Raw genomic sequence first — 18,507 nt, forward strand, 5'->3', positions numbered from 1 at the left:
TACAAGAGACCATAAACCCTAGAGCTTGCAGGATTTTCCTTGCAGATAACTGGGTCCTGGTGGTTAGTTGAGCGAAGTAGGTTGTCAGGTAGGATTGTTTTTCTGGTGTAAGGAATGTCATCTGGCATGCTGTGTCCAGGCTTCCTCCCAGGAATACAATTTTTTGTGTGGGTACTAGTTTGGATTTCTTTTCTTTGATAGTATACCCCAGGGAGGTCAGTAGGTCCTTTACAAAGGTCAGGTGCTTTAGCAGCTTTTCCTGACTGTCGGCCTGAATCAGGCAGTCGTCTAAGTATGAGTAAATTTGAATAAAGCAATGGTGGGAGCCAGACATTTTGTGAAAACTCTGGGAGCAGTGGATAAGCCAAAGGGAAGCGCACAGAACTGAAAATGCAATGATCCTGCCCTGAAACATAGGTATTTCCTGCATGATTCCCTGATTGGGATGTGTAGGTAGGCCTCTTTTTGGTCTAGGGTGGCTAACCAAGCGTCCTTGGAAAGCATAGGTAGAAGCTGATGGAGGGTGAGCATTTTGAATTTTGGTATCACCAGAAAGGTGTTTAGAATGGATAGATCGAGGATGGGGCGCCATGTGCCCTTTCCTGGGTACCAGGAAGAGTCTGCAGTAGAAACCTTGGCCTATCTGTTCTGCAGGAACATGCTCTATTCCCTCATAGAGAGCAGGGAAAGGACTTGCTTTTTGGTCTCTGCCCACTGATTTGGGGGAAGATCTGGGAACCCTTCTGGGATTGGCAGAATGTGGAAATAAAATTTGTATCCCTGGGACACTATGTTGAGGACCCAGCGGTCGTTGGTAATGGTGGCCCAGTTGCTTACATGGAAGGAGAGTTTTCCTCCTAGGGGCAAGAACAGGTGGGCAGAGTGAGGGGGTGGAAGTATAACGTCATTGTGAATTCTTACCATAAGGGGGTGGCTTTGCACTTCCTGGTTTTGAAGAGGAGGAACTCCATTGCTTAGATCGCTGCATTCCCTGGGGCTGTTGTCCGGGGGGGCCTGCTACCCCTAGGTCTGGGCTAAGCTGACCTGGAGGAGGCAGGAAAGGACCAGTGCTTGGAGAGGCAATGCCTACTGAACCTCGGTGGCTGGACCTGTTAAGAAGTCTTTAACTGTCTGCATATATTTAGCTTTTTCTTCCACCTTTTTTAAGACCTCTACTGCCTTGGTGCCAAATAAGTTGTCTTTGTGCAAGGGTGTGTCCAATAATTTGGATTTGACATGGTCTGGCAAGGTCTCTTCTTTAAGCCAAGCAAGCCTTCTAAGGACATTACCAGTGACTGCTGCCCTGCAAGATGCTTATAGGGTGTCAAAACCACATTGTAAGGTGTGCTTAGTTACTTGACTTGCAGAATGCATTAACTCTTGCAACTCTTTATTTTCTGCACAAGCAGGGAAAGAAGATATTTTCTGTTTGAGGAGTTCCATGGTATGTTGCTGATATTTCAGCATATGGAACTGAAAATGTAATGCTCTAATAGTAAGAGTAGCAGAGGTGTATACTTTTTTACCCCATCTGTCTAATGCTCGGGAATCCCTATCTGAGGGGGTGGGATTCTTAGCTGAAGTTGCTTTGATTCCTTTAGGTCCTTGAGAGATGACCTTGGGGTCAGCCGTAGGATTTTTGAAAAGAAATTTGTGAGAGTTGGGGACTCTATAGTACCTGTCAAGTTTCCTGGGAGCAGGAGGGAGGGTGTCAGGGGTCAGACTGGATTCCATAAAAACATCATCCACAACATCCAGAACAGGAAGAATGGCCAGAGGTCTGTGCTGTGGAAGATCTAAGAATTCCCTGAGTCTCTTTTTTGACTGAGGATAGTCCTGACATTCCCATGGAAATGCTCCCTTAAAGTATGTAGGGTTTCCCCAAAGGAAAAGTCCTCGAGTGGCGAGGCTGAAGGGATGGATTCCTTTGCATCAGAATCCTCATAAGCAGAGAGGGGGTGGGTATCTTTATATTCAGATGCATCAGAGTCATCAGACTCCTGTTCAGATAAAACTACTGGGGACAAGTCTCTTTTTCTTTTGGAAGGGGTAGCCTGCAGACGTGAAAGAATTCACTGGTCTGTGTCGAGTATCGGTAGTGCAAAGTACTTGCTCGGAAGCTGGTGCCTGCTCAGCGGCCCCAGACCCATCCAAGGTAGAGACATCCGCAGGATCTTAGTCGAAGAAGAGTCTTGCGGCATACTGGACTCCGAAAGGGTCTCAGTAGCGGCCTGCGAATCCACAGCAGTGGGCATCAGGGACTGTGAAAGCGCTTCACTGAGGACCGGTGAACTGACGACTAGCTTAACGGAAGAGTCGTCAGCAGTCTTGGATCTCTGCGGTCTGTCTCTGTCTTTATCCTTACGTTTTTACAGAAGATCTGTTGTCGGATGGCTTAATAAAGCCATACTGGAATTCGATGACTAAGAGCGAAAATATCTGGCTACAATAAGGGCCGGATGACATATAGTTCTAGCGTTCAACAAAGCACAAAAGCGACAGCGGGGTCATCGTGGTCTGGGCCTAAACAAGTGACGCAGTAAGAATGAAAGTCTTGTGTGGTATTTGCTTTCCACAGGTGAGACAATTGTTAACTTTCTCTAACATTGGTTAGAGGAAGAAAAAAGGTTCCCCAATGGGGTACTTAGCTTTAGAAGACTTCAACTTCAATTCAAAAATGAAAAACTAGGTAACGGCCGACTGGCACTCATGCAAACTGCTTCTGCTTCGGGCTCTTTGGCAATAAAGACTGATGTAATGGTGTCGTCTGCCTGATTTTATACCACTGACGACCTGACGTCAGTCCTGGAGCGACAGCAACTGACGCAGAAATACTAAGCCTCTGGTATTCGGGGCAACTGAGGGCTACCCTGGCAGGGACAACTCAAATGTGATGACTGGAATGGTGAAACACGAAGAACATCAAACAAACCACTACAAACAGTTCCAGAAGCAGCAAGCCTATATCTGGACTATACTACAGCTACTAGCCACCCTAGTTTCAGTGGGAAACACTAGTGAACATTTAAAACAGCACAGAAATAGCAGTGAGACACTAAAAAATTTTAAAACAACAGAAAAAAAAATTTTAAAACAGAAAATCAGCAAGGAGGCTCTAAAGAATGTTTTAAACAGTTAACAGATCAGAGTTCCATTGAGAAAAGCTCTTAAAATTCTCTCTTCCATGGCTATTCATTTTTTTTCCAATACCTCTTTTGTCTTACTGAGGGCTACAGGGGGACACATAGCTGCAGTCTATGCTAGCACTAAAAGAGAGGCAAAAAACGAATCCCACTGATCAGTTACAATCTTTAGTCTTCTTATAATTCCTGATTCATTCATCACAGAGCCTGCAGTTTCACTGAAGCAAAGTGTAGGAATGCAAATGTTCCAAAGAATGTCAAGGTGAAAAGAAAGGCACCTGAAATGAATACAGTACAGAATACTGCATAAAGAGGAAAGGGTATGACCAGAAACAACAGGATACAACAGCCAGGGGAAAGGGTTTCACCAGAAACAAGAGAAGATGGAACTATCTTCAATGAGGTATCAGAAAAGATGGGGAGGAGTACAGTTTTGTAAGTAAAAACTTATAATAACAGCAGGTACTCAAACAGATCACTGTTGCAGTAGCCTGAGCTATAAGGGACACATCCTGCCAAGAATTCACAGCTTTAGGAAACCTTCCATGCAACTTAACTGCTGCACAGCTTGAGGGGAATGGTATAAAGACAGCTGCTAGGCATCAAACTCTGAAGCTTTCTTGTCATTGAACTTCGTTTTTCCTGCTACAGCTTTGAGAGATTGATGGTCAATCAGCACTTCTTTAAAGTTGGGCAGGTAAGTACTTTGTTGGAAACTACCTTCCTTTTTTCTGTGAAAAAGTATATATTTTCTGTCAAAAAATGCTTTTTTCTGTCAGGGCTTTGGCTGGGACTTAGGACTAGTGATAAGATGGTTTACAAATTTGTGTTATTTTCTTCAAGCCTTACATTTAGTCTGGGGAAGATCTAATGACCAGCACTGTATTCATTAATTCTACGATGAAACACAATTTAATGCAAGGTCACTGGGAAGTTACAGGCTATCTTGGCACTAAACTGACACAAGGCAGTGAAACTAATCCCGGACAGCAATCGCAGGAAATGTGCGAGCGTGTGTATACACACACATACACACATCCAACTCGGACATGCACGCAATTTGTAGGATTGCCAAATAACCTGTAGTAGATCTTTGGTATGCTGGAAGAAACTGAAGCACCCAGAGTCAACACACAAAGGCACAGACTCCATACAGAAGGCACAGTAGCTAAGACACAAAGTAGATAAACTGCTGTGAGGAAGCACCAACTGCTGTACCACTGTGGGAGGCACGATATAGACACACAAAGTCACACTGGTGAGATGCGACGGGGACATCCTGAATAGGAAGGGCAGGATGGGGGGAACTAAAGCAGCGGACTGAATACAGCAACTGCACACTACATCTGATGTGACACTTATTCAAACAAAAATATGTCAAACCATGACACTACATCTGATACAAAACTTATATAAACAAAATTCTCTCAAACCACGACAGTACATCTGATACTATACTTATTCATACAAAAATCTGTCAACCCAGGACACTGGCTAGCTGTGGGTGTTGGACAGAGAATCTGTAGAGGCAATCAGAAAGAAATGGGGTAGGTAGACAAAAGGTAAAGGAAAAAGGTGGAATACGTAGGAGGAAGAATGTTAAAAACATTTATGAGGTCATCATCTACTGGCAGCAAGAAATGTAACACAGAGGATAAGTAACTGTATGGTAACTGGAGTGCTGCTCTACTGAAGGGCACTTCACAGAATTTGACAATCATCTGTTAAAGTTCTGTGACTTGAAGGACATCATATTAAGTAAGAACCTTCTACAATAGGGTACCGGAGACTTGCATTCCACCTCACTAAGGGTGTCCAAGTTATTTTTCTCCCCTCTCAAATTCACTGTGGAACAGCCAGTTGATCGATCTGGACTCAGTGTAATATATAATACATAAAGGTTCAATAAGATTACAAAAAATGATACATAAATTACAAGAAACTGTTTTAAGGCTATTAAAAGTGCAAATCACAATTAGCTCCAGCTAGCACTGTTACAGAGGCTCCACACATGCAAGATAGATAAATATTTGATATTTTCGAATATTTAGACTAAACAGTAATATATATTGGCTGCACAAACTTCTACAGGCAGCTGCACCTGTTTTCACTTTTATCAGCTTGGTCTTGATGCTGCTTCATAAAATCATGGGTCTAATTACTGAAATGCACCCTCAGGATGAGCTAATGGTCAGGCCGTCCATACGAATGAGTTACAAATGGATGAGGAGATGACAACAGGCCTCCTCTGCTCCCAGTGCCATTCTTTGGGCAACTCTACATTTTTGTGTCTCTCTAGTTCTCATTTTTGTGATGCAAAGGCAAGAAAGATATTGATGGTGCCTGTACTTATCTGCCTCTACAATGTATGCTATAACAGATACATCTGCTGTCCTCATCCCATGAAGGAGTTTCCTAGAGCTGAAAACAATCCCTACACTCCCCAGGGAAAAGACAGCTGCACTTCCTTTCCTTCCCTTGGACATCTCTGCAGAAACACAGATGCATTCCCAAACCAGTCACTGTTAGAAATGGATATGGCACGATACATTTGAGACTTATTTACTTGAAGGACCATTTTGCCACAACCTGCAAAAAAGGTTAAACATGGCCCTGTGTGAAGTCGTGGGGGGGACTTCCTCCCACAATCCTGAATCAGGATGCTTTGCCACTTATACCCTTTTACTTAATACAACACACTCAAAGGGCAACTGCAGTTCTCTCACCACAAGGAGATGCCAAAGGTACAGGACTTGATGGACAGTACAGTTACCATCAGAAATCCAGTAACTGCAATGATAGAGTATTCTTGCACATTTTAAGTCTGTCTCACATCAAAGAAATTTCAGTGAATATTCTTTAGTTCCTATTACAATACCCCCCTGCCTCTTGAATTCTGGGATTCTTTTTAGTGTTTCTGAGCAAAATATAGCAGCTCTTCTTATGTGAAAAACAGAAAGCTATATTCCCTCTCTACATGTGACCTGAACCGGCTGTGTCTGTATTGTTTAATATGTGACAGAGTAACAGCTGGTATGAAAAGGAGCATCAGCAAAATGCATTCTCAGACTGAATGAATGTGTAATGCCTAAGCCGAACACAACTGAACAACTAGATGGGACCATATTAAAACATAATCATTTTATAACGCTGTTTCAGATGTGAAGTATGTCCTAAATCAGACCTGAAGTATAAGAAAATAATGGATGGAACAGAACAAAATTAGTCAGCTGAGGTCAAAATGCACAACAATCAAGTTCTCAGATTGCATTTGTCTGATAAAAAAAACACATTCTTTAAACAACCTCATTTCTGTCATTATGGGTCTTAGGCTCTCTTCTTATGACTTTTAAGACAGCTGTTTTTCATTTCATACTACAAGTACTAGTTGAAATGTCACAGCACAGTACACTTTTCAGTGTTTGTTTAGTACTGTTTTCTCTTTTCCTTTAGAAGAGAGATGCACTACATTCTTCAGAACATGTACCAAGTCCTTCAAAACACTTATGCAAGAATCACAGTAATGTTCACTCTGGTCTGGGGTTAATGCTTACATATAATTCCACTTCTAAATCATATCAGAAATGTTCCAGAATGTATTGCATTGTATGAAATATTTTGCACCACTATAAAATCAAGAACCCTTTTCAAATAAGAGTTTGATATTCAAAGCACTGTAATCGCACATCTCTAGCTCTGACCACAAGTTAAAAACCCTGAAGTTGGCCAACATCTGACGGTGCCATCAGGTAGTGTCAGGCAGTCCTGTCTTTTCAAGAGGAAGAATTATTCAGGCTCCATGAAACCTGCATCTTCAGCACCTCACATTAATCTTGGCAGCAGACATGTCAGCTGATACACATCCTTTGTTGGTCATTGTGTGGACTCATTAACTACTTCTTCAAAGAAGCATCGGTTCCTCTCAGAGCACTATCTGTACAACCCATTAAACATTCAAGTGACGAAAAGCTGTCGGACATGGCTAACCCAGGTTGGCTTACAACATGTAAATTAAAATGAAACAGTGTTGTATGTGGTTACTGTGTTCTTTTTAATTTAATTCCAGTGACCCATGGACTTGGGCCAAAAGAACCATTAAGTCAATCCACACTAAACACTCCGGGTCAGATTCCTGGACTACAAAACAGTCTGAGTCAGAATCCTGGATTACAAACTGAGGCTACAGTAATAAGCCTTCATTATTCCAACAATCATGTTTAACATTCTATTATGGATCATTTAAAATAAACTGCGTATGTCATAAAACACCACATACAAGAAATGGGTGGTCTGTAAATCCGACTCTTTTTTTTCTCTCTCTCTCTACACAATTTCTCCGAAAAGAAAACTCTTGTGGTGAATTCTCCAGTACTGTGAGAAAAAAAAAATCCTCTTGATGGTAAGAAAACTGTAACCAGCAAAGAATTTGGCTATATAACAAATAGCAGTGTGCATGTACAAGCTCCAACTCCTCCGAACTCTTCCTGTTCCCGGCATTCAAGTTTCTTCGTTTGTTTTGTAAAATGTTTTGGCTTTAACTTGCCTTTTCTAGCAGGATTCCATTTTGTTTTCCACTACAAACAAAAAATATAAAGAAAATTATTTTGCATTCTTCTGGTTAGTGTAGTCAGGCACACAGTGTAAATCCAGTCTACTTTGTTTTCATTAAAGTCCATGACACACATCAGCAGTCTGGCTCAGATATCTTTGCACATCACATGCAAAATACAGAATAACTGTGCGGCAGCATGAAGCTGCACTGGTGTGTTAGTCAGTGGCTATGAATACATAGCAGGTATGCCTCTGCAACTCTACTGCCCAGCTGAGTGATAATGACAGTGTCTGATATACATACCTGAAAGGAATCCCCCTGGTCATCTGTTATTACATTATAAACCTATAGTACTGAGTAAGTCATGCACATGGTAGTCGATAGCACTCAAAACATGACAGCAGAAATAAGGAGGACAGAATGTAGGCAAAGTAAGTAAAAATATTAAAAACAAAAAGCAAGATGACAGGAGCAAATTACATAGGAAAAAATGGGAACTGCGGGATCAATACACGCAGAACAGGAACAAGGTTTAAAAAAAGGCAGGATATGAATGAGCTATGTAATGGTTGACTAACAGTAACTGGATATTTTAAAAGTGATGTATAATGTTTGCAGCTACAGTTGTGTCGAACGGTTTGGAGTGTATAATGTTTGCAACAAAGATTGTGTCGGTATGGTTTATTGTCATTTATATAAATGTAACAAGGCCTATGTCATACATGATAATTTAATAAAGATGTTTCTTGTTTAAAAAAAAAAACACAAAGCAAGATAGCAGTGGAAACCGAGAGGTTATGTGAGGTCAAACTGCAGGCTCATAAGGCAATGATGGGAACAGAAAAGCATAGTCTGTAGGATACACATGATCTGGGTTCCATGAAATTTCAGTGATACATTGAACAAACTGTAATATACTGACACCGACAAACCGAATGAACATCTGACACACACACACACACACACACACACACACACACACACACACACACACACAAGAACTGACAATATCAAATACAAAGTTTTGGTAGCATGCTACTCTAAGGGGTGTGCTGCTGATGTTGTAATTTGTGGGGGTATTTGACTTCCCAAAGACTATGAAAATGCATTTTATTGCATTTAGTTTTAGGCCATCGTTCTGGCACTAATCATTTGTCTGAGCTAGACCCTCCTGAAGGATATCTACACCGTTGGGTGATTCAGTGTTTGCTTCAGCTTGCACTCATCGGCAAACTTTGTCATCCAGAGGCCTTGCCTTGACTTTAGAGAAGTATATTCCTAACAGGAGTGTTTTCAGTGCTGAGGCCTGTGCCACACCACTAGTAAATGGCCTCATGCTGGATCTGGATTTGCCCACTTTAACTACGTGTCCTGTCTGTGAGCCAACTGGCTATCTATGTGGTGAGAGAGAGACTTATGCCCAGTTTTGTGAGTTTATTTATAATACCCGAATGGAGAAAGTACAGTTGTGTACACTTACCATAAATGTAGATGTTAGAGTGTCTTCACTGTTTTAGTCATGACTGTAGGGTTCTCCCCTGCCGGCAGGCAGTCCCCGGTCAGCCAGAATCCCAAAGTCTGGGTCTGGTGTCGGCTGCTCAGCCATGCTCCCTGACATCAGAGCACCAGGAGTACAAAGCTGGCAGCCGACGCCATGTTCTCCAGTTTTTCTTGCCCCAGATGTCAGGTGTTCCAAAATGAGTAAAATCCCATACCCTTTGCAAATACACCTCAGAAGAAGGGTGAAGAAGGGAACCACACAAAAGAAAAAATAAGAGGGGACAGGAGGGAGGGTAACCCAGACTGCAACAGTGAAGACACTCGAACATCTACATTTATGGCAAGTGTACACAACTGTACTATGTTCATCGTGTTTCACTGTTACAGTCATGACTGTAGGGATGAATCCCAAAGCAGAATAAAAGGGAGGTGGTCATAAAGTAGAGGGGGCGGCTAAAAGGCCCTGCAAGACTGCAGAAGCAAAGCCTGCCCTAGACTTAGAGTAAAGAGGTAGATTGTAGTACTTAGAAAAAGTATGCACTGAACTCCAAGTTGCAGCTTCCAAAATGTCTTTGGTAGGAACTCCCCAGAGGAAGGCAGCTGAAGTGGCAGCAGCTCTGGTAGAGTGAGTCCTTATACTCCTTGGGATTTGCTTTCCATGGTGTGAATAACAAAATCTGATTCCATGAGCAATCCATTTAGAAATGGTCTGTTTTGAAATGGCTTTACCTTGGGAACTTGAAGCATAAGAAACAAACAATTGCTCTGATTTCCTGATGTCCTTGGTTCTGTCCAGGTAAAAACGTAGTTGTCTGTGTACATCCAAGGAATGCAAGATCCTTTCCCCCCTATTTTGAGGACTGGGGAAAAAAGTTGGCAGGTGAATAGTTTGATTTAAAGCCACTTTGGAAACCACCTTAGGCATGAAAGTAGGATTAGTCCTTAAAGACACCCTGTCTTGGTGAAAAATAATATAAGGTTCCACAGCCATGAGAGCTTGCAACTCGAAACTCTCCTGGCAGAGGTCAGAGCTAACAGGATGGCTGTCTTCCAAGATAAAAACTTGATGTCAGATGTGGCAGCAGGCTCAAAAGGAGGTAAGGTGAGTTTTTCCAAAACATAGTTGAGATCCCAGGCAGGAATGGGTGGAGATCTAGGGGGCCTTAAGTTCTTAGCTCCTCTGAGAAACTGTCTCATGAGCTGGTGGGAAAAGATGGGAGGGTCTGTATTATAATGAGCAGAAATAGCAGAGGCATGTATCTTTATGGAAGAAAAAGAGAGACCCTTATGTAAGAGGTCTGTCAGGTAAAGTAAAATCAGAGGAATGTTAGGAATAAGAGGATCCGAATCCTGAGCCTGCATCCAGGTGCAAAATCTTTTCCATTTTCCTGCATAAGATTTTCTAGTGCTAGGACGCCTGGCTTCTAAAATGACATCCATAACCTGCTTGGGTAGGAGAGAATGAATCATAGACCCTGGATTAACCAGGCAGCCAGGCTGAGAGTTTTGACATGGGAGTGCAGAACTTGACCCTGGTGTTGGGACAGAAGGTTCGGAGTCTGAGGTAAAACCCAAGGGGGCTCCAGAGAAAGGTTTTTCAGTGTTGGGTACCAAAACTGTCGAGGTCAATTTGGGGCCAGTAAAATTATCATTTTGGGCTTGTCCTGTTTGATCTTTAATAACACCCGTGGAAGAAGAGGTAGAGGCGGGAAGGCATACCCCGAGAGGTTTCTCCAACTGAATGATAGTGCATCCACTTTCCAAGCTAGTTCGTGGAATGTCCTTGTGCAAAAAATCTGTAGTTGATGATTGAGGTGGGATGCAAAGAGGTCTATGTGAGGACATCCCCAGACTGCTGTAATCATCTTGAATATTTCGGTGTCCAGCATCCATTTGTGTGGGTCTGACAGGTTTCTGCTCAGACTGTCTGCCAGGATGTTTTGCTTCCCTGGTAGAAACTGAGCTTGAAGGTCCAGTTTGTAAGCTAGAGCTGTGTTCCATAGATTCATGGCTAGTCTGCAAAGGGGATAGGAATGTGATCCCCCTTGCTTGTATATGTACCACATAACTGTGGTGTTGTCTGTCCGTATCAGTAGTTGTCCTGGTTGTCGAAGATTCCTGAAGGCTAATAGAGCATTCTGAATGGCTAACATTTCCTTTAAATTGATATGCAGGTGCTTCTGATCCTTTGTCCAAAGGCCCTGCAGACAGTTGCCCTGCAAATGGGCTCCCCATGCATAATCTGAGGCATCCGTGGTTAGTATCTGACTGGCTGGAGGCAGACTGAAGGCTTTCCCTTTGTTTTGAGTACATGCCTTGGACCACCAAAGGAATTCCTTTTGAAGACAAGGCAGGACGGTGATCTGCATGTCTAAACTGTGGCAATGCTGAGACCATACACTTTTTAGGTACCACTGTATTTTCCTCATATGTAGTCTTGCATATGGTACGAGAAGGATGCAGGAGGCCATGTAATCCAAAGCCTGCAGGAATTTCCTTGCAGATAGCTGAGTTAATGATGCCAAGGTTTTGAAAGATGAAGCCAGGTGTAATTGTTTTTCGTATGTCAGAAATGCCACCTGGGTTGTTGTGTTTAGAAAAGCACCCAGAAAAGTTATCTGTTGTGAGGGTGTCAAATTTGACTTTTTTATGTTTACAGTGAATCCCAGGAACTTGAGAAGTTTCAGAACAAATTCTAGATGCTGGAGAAAGACATCCTTGCTGTCTGCCTGAATAAGACAGTCGTCCAGATAAGGGTAAATTTGAATTCCCTTGAGTCTGCAATAAGCTACTACTGGAGCCAGGCATTTGGTGAAGACCCTGGGCGCAGTAGACAATCCAAAGGGCAGCGCAGAGAATTGATAGTGCCTCGATCCGGCCTTGAACCTGAGGTATTTTCTGCACTCCTGCCTGATGGGAATGTGTAAATAAGCCTCCTTTAAATCCAAAGTTACCATCCATGCATTTTTGGTCAGCATTGGAAGTAGCTGCTGTAGAGTAAGCATCTTGAATTTTGGTATCTCGAGAAAAGTGTTCAAGACTGACAGATCCAGAATGGGTCTCCATGAATTTTGCTTTCTGGGGACTAGAAAGAGCCTTAAGTAAAAACCTTGTCCCATTTTTGAAAGTGGAACCAGTTCTGTGGCTTTCATAGCCAAGAGGGCTTCCACCTGGTTTAAGGCCTCTAATCATTGATGTTTTGGTAGATCCGGCCATCCGCTTGGTCTTGGTAGGGTATGAAAATGGAATTTGTAACCTCTTGAAACCACATCCAGAACCCACTTGTCTTGGGTTATATGAGTCCAATTTAGGTGAAAAAGAGAAAGTCTTCCTCCGAGAGGGGCTTCCAGGCAAGAGGAAAAGAATAATCCTGGTCAGAAGAAGAAACTGAAGAAACAGAAGCCTGATCAGAGGAGTCATAATACAATTCCTGCCTTGGCCTTTTATCTGGAGGGGGATGTGAACCCCTAATCATAATAAGTAAGTCCTCTGCCATCTTAAGTAACTGTTTCTGAGACTTGGATCAGAAGAGGCCTGGGCTGTAGTCTTTGATTTGGAAGGAGTCTTTGCCTTTGTCTTTGGCTTTGCCTTTATCAGAAGCTGAGTAGGCCTGAAAACCCCTTCGGAAGCCGGTACCTGCACAGAGGCTCCGGACCCATCCGAAGGAGCATTGTCCGAAGGTCCTGCAACTGAAATATTCAAAGGCCTAGTTGGCTCCTCGTGGGAGTCCGTTTCGGCCATCGGTTCCGAAATGGCCAACGACAGGGGCTGCAAAAGCGCTTCACTGACGACGGCTGAACCTGAAGCTGGCTCTGCTTGTACAATATCGTCTGATTTGGACGTTGGAGGCCTGTCTTTATCCTTGCGTCGTTTGTGAACTCCGGTAGCCGGAAGCGTGTCCGACGACATTTTGTAATTAAAACGCCTACCGAAGTAATGAAATGCAAAATCGTACCTTCTTTTAATCGTACGTTGATTAAATCTAGCACAAAACTGACAACTAGCTACGTCGTGGTCAGGGCCTAAGCAAGGAATACAGTAAGAATGAAAATCCTTATGAGGTATTTGCTTCCCACATGAAATACAATTATTAACTTTTTCTGACATCGGACTGGAGCAAGAAAAAAGTTTCCCCAATGGGGTACTTAGCTTTGAGTAGGAGAAGAAAGTCTTCGGACTGAAGTACGTTTAGAAAAAATTGTCAGGAGTCAGCCGACCGGCACTTGCGAACTGCTATCACCGCACGGCAAGAAAGACTGGAGAACATGGCGTCGGCTGCCAGCTTTGTACTCCTGGCGCTCTGACGTCAGGAAGCATGGCTGAGCAGCCGACGCTGGACCCAGACTTTGGGATTCTGGCCGACCGGGGACTGCCTGCCAGCAGGGGAGAACCCTACAGTCATGACTGCAAGAGTGAAACATGATGAACATCTTTGTCAAATAGCTTGGCCAGGTTGAGGTAAATGGTACGTACAGTGTTACCCTCACCCATGGCCTTAGTGACTTTCTCAAAGAAATCCACCAGATTCAGTAGGCAGGACCCGACCTTGACAAAGCCGAAATGGGTCAGGTCCAACATCTGGAGGTCTTCTATGCAATTATCTGGTCCACGATTATTCTTTCCAAGGCCTTAAATACAAAACCAGTCAAACTTATGGTTCTGTAATTTCCCAGGTCAGTAGATGGCCCCCTTTATGCAGAGGGATGATTGTTGCTGTCCTCCACTCTAATCAGGACAAAGCCAGTCTGGAGACTGTGGTTAAACAAAGATCCTAATGGGCCTGCAGCCTGGTACGTTATCAGGTCCCATTAAAGCCATGTTTTTAGCTATAGAGAGCACAGTGGCAACCTGTTACTTGGTTATAACTGTTAGTGGAGGGTATTTTTTGAGGACAACCAGGAGTGACAGGGAGGGAAAATCTGAGCTGAATTTGTAGCAGATTTGCTATGACTTCCAGCTGAACATAGGTGATACCATCTACAACTAATTCTGCAAATTATATATATATATATATATATATATTTATAAATGTGTATGTGTGTGTGTGCGCGCGTGCGTCTACATATATATATGTGTGTGTGCGTGAGAGGGTCTACATATATGTGTGTGTGTGTGTGTGTGTGTGTGTGCGTGGGTCTACATATGTGTGTGTGTGTGTGTGTGTGTGTGTGTGTGTGTGTGTGTGGGTGGGTGGGTCTACATATGTGTGTGTGTGTGTGTGTGTGTGTGTGTGTATGTATATATATATATATATATATATATATATATATATATATATATATATATATATATATATATATAAATATATACACTCACATATTTGCACACACATATATATATATATATATATATATATATATATATATATAAATATATAAATAAATACACGCACATATTTGCACACACATATATATATATATATATATATATGTATATATATATATATATATATATATATATATATATATATATATACACATGGTAGTACTGGCACTAATTAAATGTGTATTTCAAGTATTTCACTGAATGTGTAATTAAATGTGATGTTTGACTGAACAGTGTTTTTGTCAGAGGTGCTACTCACTGAAAACTAATTCAATGAAGGCGATGTTGTGTGTGTCTACTTCTGGGTGGAATGGGTTGGTGCTTCTTAAAGGGGGTTGTGGGGTCTATGGTTGAAATTATGTAACATTGTGTTGTAGTTTGCAAACTGTCTTTTGAATTAGTCTGCAAGCAGGTGTTCCTTCCGGTTCTCCAGCAAAGTACTTGTGGGAGAAGAAGGATATTTGCAGTGCATTAATGCTAATGGGTTATGTTGTACTCTCCTACAGCTTTAGATGGCTACTGAGCTGCAATGAATTTGATATATTGGATGGCTATGTCTACATGTAGTCTGCAAGCACAGGTAGTGACTGGAACAGCAATGATGAGACTTTTGATGAATGACATTCAATAAATTGCACCTTTTTTGGTTATTTGGCTTGTGGTGAGATGCTCATTCAATGGTTATTACCAAACCCATGTTTATATGCTCTCAGAATGATGTAGAATAATGCAAACAGTCTGTACAAACAGTGTAAATAAAAGTGCTGCTTTAAAATTGATGTAAATAGTGTGTGCAAAGGCTGCACACAGAACCGCTGCTTTAAGTACTCGGATACCTTCTTGCATTAGGTAGACAGGACTCCTGCATGGGTCAGTAAATAGAAGCAATTATGTAATTAAATGGTGAATAAAAGAAAGGCCTGTAATCCAACCAAACTAGATAAGTTGGCCTCTCACAGAGGGGGAATGGTCCCCTGCAACATCAGTTGTGGGTGTTATGCTCCAGTAAGGAAGAACTGCTATGAACTATTCTGGGAAAACCTGGACATCTTCCTGTGAAGGAATCCAGAGGGAAAAGTCTCTACAGGAGAGCATCTGTATGCTACGGACTTTGATTCCTGCTTATCACCAATGCAGGAAAGAATAACTGGACTATTTTGAATGCAACTGTTACAGCGCCTGTTACGGATTCCAGAATTTAAAAAATTAGTCTGTATGTTTTCTCCCCCTTTGGTCAAACAATTATTTTGGTTGTGTATAAAAGTATCTGCATCAAATCTGCACTTTGATACTCCTTGGACTAGTACATTAGTATCTCTCTCTCTCAGATAGAGATAATGGCAAACCGATCTCTGTCTTATTTCTACACTTGTCTAAAGTCTTCAACACAGCTCGTCACAGCAAACCTCTACTTCAAATGTCCTGGTGTATCACAAGGCTCTATCCTTGGTCCCCTCTTCAATATTCTCACCAACACACTTCGCACATCCAGAAAAACAAGCCTCCCTATCTCCACACTCACATACATGTCAGACAACCTGACAAATCTTCAAAAAAATACTCAGAAAGGTTTAACAGCGTTGAAACATGGCTTTCTAACTGGCAACTCATGCTTAACCCACCCCCAAAAAACAAACTACTTTTTTCCCTAAATCCCTCTCTCATAAAAAAAATCAAAATTCTCTCTCATAATAATAATACAAAAACTGAAGTCACTTCTCATAGCAAATTACTAAGGATGATAGTGGATGATGATCTTAAATTCGACCTGCACATACAAAACTGCATTAAAAAAATCACCAAAAACTAGGGATGCTTTAGAGCCAAACACTCTCTCACCAGCATAACTAACACTAAACTTACCTCCTCTCCTCACTACTTTATGGTGTTCCCATCCTTACTAACCTCCAGGCATCACAAAAAGAAAAATGTAATGCTATAATAAAGTGGCTAAATTTACAAATAGCACTAAACAAATTTCAGAAACCACCACTGTATAGCACTAAAAAGCCTAAATTTGTTTGAACTACCCCATCAACTAACATACATAGCTTCAGACCACCTATAAAATTATGCTGTATCCATCTGCTTATCCAGCACTAAATACTATTCCGACACAATTATGTTACCGATTACAATCAAGTGACTTGTACTGTGCTGCTAAGGTCTGGAACTCCTGTATCCATTAGATCAATACACTCTCCAGTCCTTTAAAGCTATTCTAAAAGACTTCCTAGCCAAAATCTAGTTCTGTTGTTGCTCAACCCCAGGATAAACTACATCCCTAAATATAAACACGTACCTCTTCATACCTCCTTACTTCCCCTTCTTCACTCACTTACTCAATTCAATCAGGTTCTCTCCCCTGGTTCTGTATCTAAATATGCTGTGACTGTTTTTTTTCTTTCACATCATATTATTATTCTTGTTTATATTATACTAACTTACCTTTAATTTGTCTAAACTGTCTAAAATTCCTCTAAATATTAAATCACTGTCATGCAAGTTGTATCCATCCTTAACCAAAGTTTTTTGTATTATGTTTAATGTGGTATAACTGTTTAAGATTTTTTTATTTTGTATTATTTTTGAATATTTCGGGGCGTTTATTGTATTATTTTTTGAAGACTGTAAAATTATTTTTTCTTAAAATATTTTTGTAATACTTTGGAACTTCTCTCCCTGGGCCTCTGCTGAAAATAGTCTCCTAACCTCAATGCACATTTAGATACACAGAAAGGTAGAAGAAGAGTACATCAACATATAACATACATACATATGAATTTCAAAACTGCTGCTTACTGTGTTCACATTTCCAACTATCTGCATTTCAAATACCATGAAAGACATCATCAGATAACTCAGCTTAGCAAAGTCCAGTTAACAGTTTTAACTGCAGGGTTAGAGGGTAATACATGCAAAAGATACAATGGGCATGTTCCATCACGATATCATGTTATAACAGGCTGGTCATGGACAAAACAGCAGCCTAAAGAACCATCAAAAATGCTAAACAGTCCTGGTGGATGTACAATTTACTCCTTCCTACAAAAGATGTTTCCACACATTGCTGGAGTCATGCAGTGATACACAGTGCTTGAATGTATCCCGCAGTTTAAGAATTTCTCGCACAACGAAAGCAGTATTTCCGTAGCTTCTACTTGCTCTTGTGACCTCAAAGAGAATGACAGATTTTGAGCAAGAAGCTACAAAGCATTGACATCTACCGTGGGTCTGCAATGAGTTCTTCTCAGAATTTTGACTAGTAATTATTTACAAACTGCTTCCTTTGCTTCAGAGATGGATACTATGGTGGGAAGGTGCTTTCCTGCAACTGACCACCTCTTTTACCTGAATAGTATTGATTAACAGTCTGCTTTGCACCAACTGTAGTCTTCCAGAGTTTTTTTTTAATTCATAAGTGTGCATGGCTATTGGATCTCATTTTGTTGACATGCGCTTACAACAAGGAAGAGGAGAGCATGTCCTGTGGCTTTTACCTCTCTGTTACTATCTAATCAAAGAAAATCAGACAGATGTCCACATGTTTAGAAGCAAATTTACCAAAATGAGGAGCTTCTTCATGGGTTGGTATGTATCAGCTGTATAAGATGCCTTCAAGAGCTCAAGAAAGACTGCTGATAATATAACAAGACTGCTGTATTTGAACTGTGACATGCCAAGACTGCAAATTAAACAAAAAATGTCTGCAGAGTATACAAAATACATACTTTTAATACACCCTTTTCCGGGGATTTCGATCAGGATACATCTCCAACATGAAGTTAACAACTAACTAGATGACTAGCCTCTCCCCATCCCATTTTACTGGTTATCCTCACCAGGCATATTTTATATTATGCTTTTGACATATACTGAGTGACTTGAACTGCAACATTTTTAAATTATTGTAAGACATGTTTATTGTGTGAGATATGTTTATTTTTGTAGTATGTCTGTCTGTGTGCAACAATGAAATATTTTACC

At 41.4% G+C, this 18,507-nt stretch overlaps 1 protein-coding gene across 1 annotated transcript in view; it reads right to left on the reverse strand.

Moving 5' to 3' along the window:
* Positions 1-6,269: 6,269 nt before the first annotated feature.
* Positions 6,270-18,507, reverse strand: part of LOC122817219 (sodium-dependent lysophosphatidylcholine symporter 1-like) — a 985,499-nt gene continuing 973,261 nt past the window's right edge. Inside the window, exon 14 of the mRNA XM_044090437.1 lies at positions 6,270-7,717. Within this exon, the coding sequence (XP_043946372.1) occupies positions 7,678-7,717 (40 nt within the window). The 3' untranslated portion in view covers positions 6,270-7,677. The remainder of the gene's footprint in view (positions 7,718-18,507) is intronic.

This window comes from Protopterus annectens, chromosome 12.part0, assembly GCF_019279795.1.
Source record: "Protopterus annectens isolate FY-2018-M chromosome 12.part0, PAN1.0, whole genome shotgun sequence".
NCBI lineage: Eukaryota > Metazoa > Chordata > Ceratodontiformes > Protopteridae > Protopterus > Protopterus annectens.